Below are 11,186 nucleotides of genomic sequence, written 5' to 3' on the forward strand. Positions count from 1 at the left end.
TTGGAAGGCGGTAGCTAACCTTGTGGGTGCTGACTCTGGCGGGGCTGAAGCATCTGTGCGTGTTAGCGCGTTCACGTATCCCCACCCCTAATGAGCTCGGACGAGGCCCGTGTTCAGGAGAGCTTCCGGTCGCACCGTCAGCTGGGATTTCAACCCAGGCAGGCTGGCCCCAGAGGTCACAGGTTATCACCTCCCAGGAGGAACCTGATCAGGACTCAGGCTTGGAGGTGGAACTGGGGAGCCCCAGTGCCAGGACACGTACGGAGTGGGGCAGCACAGCCCCCTACAGTCTGTGGGCATCAACTCCGTAAAAGGCGCACAGAGCTTTCCCAGAGACCCTCTCAGAGGGTCTCAAAGCTGCAGCTTTGAGTTCATCTTACCCTACGCTGTAGCCCATCGACTCGAAGTCCTCGCCCTGGGCTTGTCCTAAGCCTTCCGCGGTTATGGGGCCCAGAGCACCTGTGCTGAACACACGCTGAGCGCCACAGCCAGGGGCACAGTTATCTGCGTTTAAAAGAGCATCCCAGGGGCCTCTTAGGCAAATACCCCTCAGCATTTAAATAGGACAGTCTTGAAAATGAAAGCCTTTAAGAGATAAAGCTGATGATGGTATTTCAGACTGAAGGCTGGACAGCCTGGGGGATGTCTGGGGACACAGGGAGACCTACCCAGCACCTCGAGCCACAGGAGTCACGTTTTGCGCACAGCCGCCCTTGCTGTGCGCAAAATGTGACCTTACTCTTAAGGTCAGCCTGAGTGGGGTCCTTGCTTCGTTTGATGTTCTCAGCAGGAGCTGACAGGCCCCCGGGCACCTAAGGGGAAGGAAGCATCTTGTCCCACGGTCTTTCCCTTCTCTCCTCCCTTCCTCTGTTTCCCAGTCCCTCTCCTCTGTTCCTTCCCTCCCTAAACATTTGTGGTGCATCCACCAGGCCCTCAATTCACCACCAGGTGTGAGGAAATACGAGGACAGTTGACAGCGTCCCCCCACCCCCCGGGGCATCACTGGGCCCTCAGAAGAGGCCCCAGATGGAGAAGTAGACGGCCAGACATCTGTCTGTTAACCACGCCGAGCATCTGAGGTCGGTCTGCACAGCTACCCCAAGTAGAATCGAAAAGGCTCCTCGGGAAGAACTAGGCTTGATTTGAAAAAGAGTGTATATTCATTTGACTGTGTTTTCTCGTACATATTGGATGAGATATATATGGTTTTACTGTAACATAATAATTGGATTATGATCTTAAACGGAAGGAACCAGTCATTCTACTCTTACTGTCTCTGGGGTGCAGGCTGGATTTGTGTTTCTCAGATTTGGGTGTCCTTAGTTTTAAGGGAGAGAATTTTTTTGTTTAAACATCTTTATTGGAGTATAATTGCCTTACAATGGTTGTGTTAGTTTCTGCTGAATAACAAAGTGAATCAGCTATACATATACATATGTCCCCATATCTCCTCCCTCTTGTGTCTCCAAGGGAGAGAATAAGTGACTTTTTTTCCCTCAAAGGACTAGCCCCTTGTCTCTCAAATCTGACCTGCAGATGGGTTTTGTTTGGGCCACACTGGTTTAAATGGAATCAATGGGCCGAAATTAAGAACTTGAGATATTATCATGAAAATTGAGGTTTCAGGTTTCTTTGGAAAAGTACTGGGCTGGCGTTTCCAAGGGAAAGAGTTGGCTCAGGTTGAATAGAGACCTAAGATCTCTGATTTCTTTCAGGCCCATCATTTCTTACTGCTCCGGACACGGATTTCCACAGGCCTGCTGCTGTTCATCAGCTCCTTTTCCAACCTGCTTCAAACGCTTACATTATCTGCATCTCTAGTTCAAAAGGAGGAGGGCTCTGGCCTGGAAGTTAGTTTGTCAAAGATCACGGAGCTAGACGCTGGTGGGGATCAGTGAGTGGCGGGGACCCGTGACCCCTTGCACTGACCGGGGGGACAGCCCATGGCCGTGGGGAGGTCCCGGGAGCCCAGAAGGGCTGGACTCAGAGGGGCGGTGGGCGGCCCCATCGGGATGCAGCACATGGTCTTGCACAGACCTGGGGTGCAGAGCAGAGGCTCTTCCTCTGTCTCCCTCAGCTGCTACACTCTGATTTGGGGGGGAAGAAAGCAAACTAAAGGATGAGTGAGGGTCCTGGGAAAATGACTCAGTGGATGGGAATTTAGCTGCAGGTGGTTTCAATTAGAAAAACAAAGACATGTTCCAGTTTTTTGTACCTGACTATTGTCCCAAATGTTTTAATTAACGTGAAGTAGTCATAAACTCCTGTGTGATGAGCATTTGCCTTCCAAAACATTCATAATACCTTTGCCCGGTGATCTGGTCGCCAAGTGCCTCCATTCGTGCATTTGTGCATTCATCAGATACCGGAGGGCCCACCGCGGTTGTGGTGTAGGGGTGGAAAACAGTGAGCAAGGTAGCGACCCAAGTCCTTCCAATTCTTGGTAGTGGCCTGGATGAGAGACAGGGAACTGGAGTGGACAGGACATTGCTTGGGAGCAAGAAGTTTGGGGTCTTAATTCCATTTCGATCCTTCAACTGCTGGGCAATCTTGGGCCAGTGAATTGACCTTTCTGGGGTCCACTTTCTGTATTTGTAAAATGGGGCTAAATTATCTTTAATTTTTTTAAAAAATTAACGTCTAAAATATTTTGCTGAAGAAAAGAGACATACACATTTGGATGTAAATGCAGAGTTCCTTATGTATGAGGGTACAGTTTGTATCTTTATTAGGCTTTGGTTTTTCCTCATGTACCTGAATTCCAGAAACGAGAGTGGAAATACATTTTGTTTTGCTACTGTGTGTTTGCTCATCTAAGATGTCGTATACAAGGAATTAAACGAAAAACGTTTTTGCAGCCTCAGCAGTTGGAAGAGGAGGAAGCCCTCGATGCTTCTGTCGAAAGCAGACGGTTTCACTGTCTGTGGGTTTAGGATATGCGCTGGAAACCTAAGGGCGAATGAGAGCCTTGGAGGGGAAGAAACGCGCAAGAATGTGGTGCAGTTGGGGTGATGGGTTTATTATATCTACATACAGGTATGCATTTATCGGCGTTTTGTCAAAAATAAAGGACAAGGTAATACCAAAACCGATTTGAGCATGTAAACAAGACAGCTGCAAGAGGCCAATACTTAAAGGCTTAAGGATTCTCAAAAGAACACAGGACGTGGAATGACAGCTTTCAGGTCGTACAGTTACATCATCCAGACAATCAAGTCAGCTATAGAATGCAAGCAACACAGGACAATACAACACGGCCGGCGAAGCAGTCTCTCTCTGGGGGGTGGGCGCTGGAGGAAGGCTTGCTGGGGCCTGGGCTCACTGATGGGAAAGACGATCAAAATCTCATAAACCCGCCATATCTTTTCTCCATGTCGGGAACATCCTTTGAGTAACTTTCACCTCCTTCGTCGGAGGGCAGGGAATCTGCAAAGCGCTTGAGGAAGCCGCCGTACCGCTTCCGGTAGTCCGTCCACCACTCCGGGCGACCCACTCTTCTCATGAAGCCGCCGTACCGCTTCTGCAGCTCCTTGGCTTCGTCTTCCAGTTGGGGGCTTCTCTGTAAGCCGCGCATGAAGCCCCCGTATCTCTTGCTCACGTCTGCGTCATCCCTGCCCTCCTGGTGGGGAGCCCCTTCTCGCTGGTCCCCCGCTCCCAGCAGCTCCTTCAGCAGGCCGGAGGGATCGCCTACGGCGTCGTCTTCCTCCGCATCCTTCTTCATGAAGCCCCCGTATCTCTTGCCAAGGATTTCACCGCCATTTGCCTCTTCCTCCGGCTCCAGGGGATACAGCTCATCCATCCTCTTCATGAAGCCCCCGTACCTCTTCATGAAGCCCCCGTACTTCTTGGCGAGCAAGTGGTGCTCGGCCTGTTTGCCGAGGGCACCGTTGCCGTCTGGAGGGAGCTCCAGCTCGGACAGCTGCAGAAGCTCCTTGCAGGTTTCCCAGGTCTTGAGAGAAGGCAGTTTCCCCTCGCATTCCAGTGTGCAAGTCTGGGAAAAGAATTCGAGTGAGTGATGAAAAGAGGCTTTTCTGATCTCATTCACCAAACACATTTTTTTTTTTTTTTGGACCACTCTATGCTTGCTTTGATGTGGAAACTCCCACATAATGATCTCATTTTCTCTATTACAACTTTTTGCCATACGGAACAGGCAACTCAAAGGAAATTCTAAAGGGGAGGTTGTGGGGAATTAATGGAATAAAATTAGAATTTTTCTTTGCATTTTAACAGATTGTATATGCTGTGCCATTGTAACATTGTAAAGATATTTTCCCACCCAATTTTAACCTATATATGATATTTCTTAGCAATTCGGGGGTTTTTATGGCCCCCCGAAATCTACTTATAGAACCCAGTCACCAACCCATGATTTAGACATAACAACCAGGCATTTTCTGGAGATTTTAAAATATATTGGTATATTACTTAATATGAAATACACACATATTATATTCACAAAGAAAGGAAGCATTTTATTAGGGCAACAAAATTCTTTAGGGTATATATTTAAGCAGCTCTTAATGATTATTTAAGCTTTGTGTCTAAGAAAATTAAACATATGCATATATAAAAATCTAAAGGTCTAATTAAAACGGTTCTGTTTTATTCTTGACATCTGATTAAGAAATCAAAACATCATTAAAAATGTAAGATGTTCAGGTGTCAAGAATATTTCCATCCTCAAATGAAATTTAAATAATCTATTGGCCAAAAATTAATGTTGAATATTTATATACTGTTACCAAAAGGCTTTTTAAAAGGGATCCCTTCAAAAACAAATAATGGCAAATAGTCGGAATAGCCCAGTCACAGAATGGAAGTGGTGCTAATTGATATTTATATGCTCCTGTAGCCATCTATGCATTTTTGTATTATTTACCCTCTGTGTTAGAGGGTAAATTCAGTTTGGACATCAATCATGGCATACCTGCTCATCTTTGTATCCACCACAGAATGAAGCACAAGTGTCTTTCACATGGTAGAAACTCAATAACTCAATAAATATGTGTTACGTTGATTTTACTACATAGTTCTGGCGAAGCAACCTAATTTCTCATGTGTCTTTTTCATCCAAGTGAAAATTCCAGAGCTGCTGCAATTCTAACAATATAGTCATCAACAAACCTTTTTTTCACAGAGAAAATAACAATCCTAAATGTAAGCTCCAACAGAAGACTAACCAGGTAAACAAAAAACAAATCAGAAAGAAAAAAGATGGACGAAGGGGATTGTCACCCCTACTTAAGATGCAGCATTTTTCTCAGAGTTTAAATATAAAGCCCTACGACTTGTCTTGTCAAATGAAGGGGATCAGGTAATCCAAATGGGACGAAGAAACATTTAACCTGAAATATACACCTTGTGTTTTGTGGAATCCTTTCCTTGATTTTTGTCCCTGTTTTATGCATCTACAGAATAAAATTGCTTCAAAAGCTCTAGTGAGGAGTTGAACTCTTTGGATTAATACATTATTCTCTGCCCAGCTTAAGTTATCACTGAAGTTCAACAAATTGGGGAGACCGTGCAATGGAATTATTGGGGGAACTAGTTAAAATGAAGCTTCCTGAGCCCCAGTTTCGGAGATTCTGACTCAGTAGGGCAACAGGAGTGATTCAAGAGCACACAGACAGTTCTTTTGACCTTCGATTCCCCCCCCACCCCAAGCGCCGGTGTAATTTATCTTTGCATTGCGGCCACCTCTCCTGTGCCCTCTTCATAGCCAAAGTAAACTGCTGTCTTCGTAGGTGTTACAAAAGCGCGTTCTAGACAAGACGGAAGCTGAATTCCAGCATCACTTGCCGTCTGTAAAACGGTGGCGGACCCCTTTCTCTCCAGTCTACTGCGCTCTCCCTTCCTCCCCTGCCTTTATCCCTTCCCCATCTCATTGCTCTCTGGTACCCACGAGTGAGGGTCGGGGTCTGAGGGACCTGAGCTTAAAAGGGCTAGAGAAATGACGTTCGAATAAAGGCAGCGGAATATCACTAATAAAAAAGTCAATATTCTTTGCGGGAAGGACGGGAGGACGGCTGTGTGCGGAGGGGGCCCTTGGTGGGCTACGTGAGGAGGCGGGGTAACCGAGCATCTTCCTGGCGGCAGGTGAGGGGACAGCCCAGTGCTCTCCGAGGTGCTGAAGACCGTACAGCTCGGGGCTCCCGCCTCCCCGGGGTGAAAACAAACTTGGTTTGCGCGGAGACACCGCCGCCCTTTCCGGTCCCTGGATGTGGCCGCGGGTCCCGAGGGCTACTCGGCCAGCGTTCGGGGAACAGTCGGGACGCCTGGGTCGCCAGGGCTCCGCGCCGACTGTGACCCCGGGCCGCGCCGCGCGGAACACTCACCAGCGGGTTGAGGTCGGTCGGGCGCGCCAGGCGGTAGATGCACGTCGCGCAGTCCTGGCTGCACTCCGCCCGCGCGGTCGCCAGGAGCCCGGGGCCGAGGGCCAGCAGCCAAGCGCAGAGCCCCAGGAAGCGCGCCATGGTCTGCGGGGAGAGGGCACACGAACTCCGAGCCCGCCCGGGGCGCAGAGCGGGTCCCGGCAGGGGCTCCTCGCGGGGCGGCTGCGACGGGGCTTTGGGCGAGCCCCGGTCCCCTCCCTCGCCCGCCTGGGGGGCCGCCCCGATCGCCTCGCCGTTCCCGAGTTGTCACTGTCACCCGGACCCCGGGGCGGCCCCAGGCACTCGCTCCCTTCCCGGGCGGCCGCCGCCCCGCGCAGGCTTCTGGAGGGAACTACGGAGGCCAAATGCGAGAGCGCGCCGGCCCGGGGAGGCGCGATGCCGACCCGGGTCGCATACGAGGCGCGGAAGAAAGTTGGGGAGCCCCATGCAACGCAGCGCGGGATGAAACGCAGCTGGCGGACGGCCCCAAACCCCCGCAGCGAAAAGGCGCGCTGCGGCCGAGTTCACTCACGTTGCCGCTGTTCCGGGCGCACAGGCGGGTCCGAGGACGCCGGCGCGGGCGACTCCAGGAGGGAGAGGAGAGCGGGGCGGGCGGGGCGCACCGTCACGGTCCTCGGCGTCGCCGCGGCCGCAGCGCAGGGTTGCGGGCCCGCCTCGCCGGCCTCCCTCGCCTGCCGGGCTGCGGCGGCCGGAGCCACTTTATAAATCGCCCCGGAGCGCAGGAGGCGGGCGCGCCCCAATCGCCGGCGGGCTGCCGCTGACGCAGGCCCTACGCCGGCCGCGTGCCGCCCCCGCCGGAAGGGGGGTCCGGACCGCGGCGGGGGGTGCGCGGGGCGGCGCACCCCTCGGCCGGGTGACACACCGGAGCACTTAGGAAAGTTGGGGAGAGAGTGGGATGAGATCAAGGGCCCCCGCGCAAAGTCACTGCCGTCGCCCTCCCCGGGGTGCGGGCTCCGGTCGAGGGCCCAGGCTGGAGGGGGCGTTAGCGGGGCGGAGACCGAACGTGCTGGAGACCCTCCGAGGACGCGCGGGGGCGCCCTTCCCCCGCCTCCTGCTGGAGCGGCCCCGCGGCCCGGGGGGGGGGGGCGCCCGGCACAGCCGTCCGGAGTGTGGTCACTTGTCCACCGGTCTGTCCCCGTCCTAGACTCCCTTGCTGACAGCGTCAGGCGCGTAGTAAGCGCTCAGTGAACAGTTAAAGGAATGGCTGATCGAAACTTTCCGGGGATCTTAAAATCTCTGGACTGAGCTTTTCCCCTTTCTCGTCGGCGAGACCCCTGGCCAAGCGCGCACGCGGTAAAGGCCTTCGGGAACGATGTTCCCACCCACCAGGGTGTCCTGGGGGATTTCCACGAGGGAGACGGGGTGCGGGGCCGGGGCGATGTCCGCATCAGGGCTGGTGGCGAAGGAGCGGGGGGGGGAGGGACGCGGTACCCGGGGGGTCTGGGGCTTGGGGCGCGGCCGGGCAGAGCGCCGACGGCGGAGGCTGGGGCCGTCGATTGAGACCCGCTCGCCATCCTCGCTCTGCGGAAGATTGCCAAGAAGCAAGCCATTTACCTTGTCTGAGGCCTCAGTTTCCCCGTTTGGAAAATAGGGAGAGAGATAATGAGGGACAGTAGGGCCGGAGGCTACGCATAGGGTTCCGGAGAGACGCAAATGAAATAATGGACCAAAGCACTTAGCCTTGTGCCTGGCACATAGCAAGCCTTAAAAACGTGCTTCTAACCCTGCCATCCATCCGCCTTTATGTTTGTCTGTCATTTACTTATCCTACGTTTATTGTTTATTGATCGATCCATCCATCTATGTATCTATCAATCCTGGTCTTAGAGGGAAGTCACGGAGTCCCACAGCTCGTACACAGAGAAAGAATTGCTTTCCCAGTCAAAGCACCTTCTGCAAAGGATGCGCCAGCACCCGGCCCTTCGCGAGGACCAGCCGCCGCAGGGCTCTTCCGAGCTCGGGCCGCGCTGCGTCTCCCACTCTGGCCACTAGAGGGCAGCGCTCTCCTGCGTAGGTCTGGGCTCCGGGGAGGGGTCTCAGGGTTTCAGCCGCCGACACGCAGCCGGGAGGCCGCGGAGCAGCTCCCGCGCCCTGCCTGCCCCCCGGGCCGGGAAGCGGAGCGCGGGGCTGCGGCGGCAGAACGCTCCACACAGCTCGGAGGAGCCAGCCTTGGCATCTTGCCGGAAAAGCAGAACGTTTCCCCTTCGACGTTGTAGGCCTTTCCCATGGACGCGGGTGGAGAGCTGGTGATGCTGTCTCCAGCTACATACCCGTCCCCCAGCAGGAGCGAGGTTTCCCCCTGCTGCCCGGGGTTTGGAAAGGCAGCGACTGCACTGCAGTACTCGGTGCGAAGGCCGTGCACGAACAGCCGGGCCTGAAAGGAGAGAAAACTCGCTCTATCTGAGCACTGGTGTCCTGGGATCACCCAGGAACGAACTTTAAACACGTAAGCGGGGCCAAAGGCTGAGACCCGCGTGTGAGTGACCGCACCGCGTGCTGCTTCCCTGGGTACACAGCGCTGGACGCCGAGAGACCCCTTAGAATCTTGGAAAGGTAGAAGCTGAAGACTGAAAGGCGACTTGGGGATAAGTTATTCCAACCTTTATTCTAGAGACGGGAAAAACGAGGATCCGAGCACACAAGTGACGTCCAAGTGACCGGCCCAGACAGAACGAGGCAGAACCAGGTCCCATCACACCTCTCTAGGGAGAGGTCCTCCCCCTCCCGCCCCTCTGCCCCCACCCTCAGGCCTGCTTTTTGTTTCTGTTGGAACAATTACTGTCTGCTCTGAGTTAGTGTCTCTTGGTGAACCTGCATCATTCTCTGAGGCTTTTAAATCAATTATTTATCTATTTTTGGCTGCCTTGGGTCTTCGTTGCGGTGCACGGGCTTCTCATTGCGCTGGCTTCTCTTGTTGCAGAGCATGGGCTCTAGGCACACGGGCTTCAGTAGTTGTGGCACGTGGGCGCAGTAGTTGTGGCTCGCGGGCTCTAGAGCACAGGCTCAGTAGTTGTGGCGCTGGGGCTTTGTTGTTCTGCAGCATGTGGGATCTTCCCGGACCAGGGCTCGAACCCGTGTCCCCTGCATTGGCAGGCGGATTCTTAACCACTTCGCCACCGGGGAAGCTCTCGGAGGCGTTTTAAATGTCAGGGGAGGGAGAAAAGGAAAGAGAAGGCTGTCCCCTAGGAGTAGGGTGGGGATACTGAGTGCTCCAGCACCCGCCTAGATGCTTGGGATGTAGATGGTGCTGAGTGAATGTGTGTTGACAGACTGGAGGGATGAGGTGGGGGGAGGTGGGTCTGGTTTGCGTGAGGATCTCTTCCTACCACCCTCCCCCGTCTACCCTGGGGCTACAAGGCATACATTTCTGTGTTCATTTCTTTATATCTGAACAGTGGTGGTGAGTTGCAAGGGATTCATTTTCTCACGATCCTTTAGATATTTATCAAGCACTGATAGATTTTGCCTTATCTTCTGGGAAAAAGCTTCTTTAGAAATCAGACTCAAAAAAGAGAAGGGAACCTTCGCTTAAAGCATTTAATCCACAGAATTCTGATTCCCAGGTTATGATCAAGACCTCACCTTCTTCTGATCCTAAGGTGCCAAACATTAGACAAAAGAGATTCATTCTAGAGACAAGAAATGTGGCTTTTAAAGCCCCGATGATGAGTGGTGTTTTACTCAGTTCTTATGTATTCTGGGAGCCTGTAGGAGGGATTTTAACAAGTCCTTTCAGGGTCCTTTTCCATCATTTCCAGGATGTCTTTTAGGTTCATCTCCTCCCCTCCGCTTCCTGCCTCCCCAACGCACGTTCTTCGTTATGGAAACTGGTTTTTCTGCCCCCCTCTCTCCGTCAAATCGCAGCAATGGGAAGAAGGCAGTTCTGCACGCTGGGGACTGTAATGTTTCAGCACAAAAGCACCATGTTCTCACGTTTCAGATGTTTGGAGTCACACCAGAGGCAGGGCCAACTTGCCCATTTTCAGCTACACCGTCAAGTGTGGGCTTTGCAAGATAGGATTCTGTGAGCTGGGCATGTTACCGTGAAGGACCACTGTTAAGGCATCCTCTTCAGACTGGCACCGAAAGAGCAGCGCGGCAGCGAGGGCGTAAGCGGAGTTGGCGGAAAGATGACTTGTGCTGGGATAAATCCCCATTCAAAGGAGGGCGCATGCTGGCACACCCTCACCCTCAAACAGCCAGGGAGCCAAATAAACCCCTTGGAAGACAAAGGAACCTGGTACAAAGTTGCCCGAAACTGAGTGTAAATAATAGAAAATGTGTCCATGTGTCAGAGAGAGAGAGAGAGAGAGAGAGAGAGAGAGAGAGAGAGAGAGAGTGAGGAAACAATAACAAACCAGCCGGGAAGGGAAAAGAAAGGAAGCCTATGGAACACTGTTTGCATCCTGTAAACTTAGAAAGACTTGAAAGAGAGCTCGTAAACTTGGCCTTCAACTCTCGGACAGGGAAACATACATGTTAGTATTAAGTATATAGGTAATTAGACGGTGAATAAAGCAAGTCACATTATGACCCATTAGAGTCAAGGAAGAGACAGCTGGGGGTGCACCCACACTCTTGGGTAGCTTGACGTTTGAAATGACTTCCGGAACTGCCCTGAAGGAATTTAATAGCCACCCCGGAGAAGCAGGCATGTTAAAAAATTGTATTGCCTCATTGGACCTAAGACTTAGTTAATAACTTGACTTTGATTTGGTTTTGGTGGTTTCCAAAATCAAATTGAAGACCCCACCTGCGGGACCTGAAGAGAAGGTGATCAAAAGTATTAGC

General features: G+C 52.6%; 1 protein-coding gene across 1 annotated transcript; it reads right to left on the minus strand.

Annotated features, from left to right (window-relative positions):
- Positions 1 to 2,998: 2,998 nt before the first annotated feature.
- Positions 2,999 to 7,166, minus strand: PENK (proenkephalin). The gene is made up of 3 exons (XM_059043403.2): positions 6,907 to 7,166; positions 6,339 to 6,479; positions 2,999 to 3,991 (listed from the first exon to the last, which is right to left on the minus strand). The coding sequence occupies exons 2-3, from the start codon at positions 6,474 to 6,476 to the stop codon at positions 3,338 to 3,340; spliced, it is 792 nt and encodes a 263-aa protein (XP_058899386.1). The 5' UTR covers positions 6,477 to 6,479; positions 6,907 to 7,166; the 3' UTR covers positions 2,999 to 3,337.
- Between the last annotated feature and the right edge of the window lie 4,020 nt (positions 7,167 to 11,186).

The sequence above is a fragment of the Kogia breviceps genome, chromosome 17 (genome assembly GCF_026419965.1).
Source record: "Kogia breviceps isolate mKogBre1 chromosome 17, mKogBre1 haplotype 1, whole genome shotgun sequence".
NCBI classification, from domain to species: domain Eukaryota; kingdom Metazoa; phylum Chordata; class Mammalia; order Artiodactyla; family Physeteridae; genus Kogia; species Kogia breviceps.

What these genes read in the sequence shown, in the direction of transcription:
- PENK (XM_059043403.2), bottom strand. Translation starts at nt 6,476, where the DNA reads ATGGCGCGCTTCCTGGGGCTCTGCGCTTGGCTGCTGGCCCTCGGCCCC. An exon ending in CGACCGACCTCAACCCGCTG is followed by an intron (nt 3,992 to 6,338) that starts GTGAGTGTTCCG and finishes TTCTTTTCCCAG; the next exon opens with ACTTGCACACTGGAATGCGA.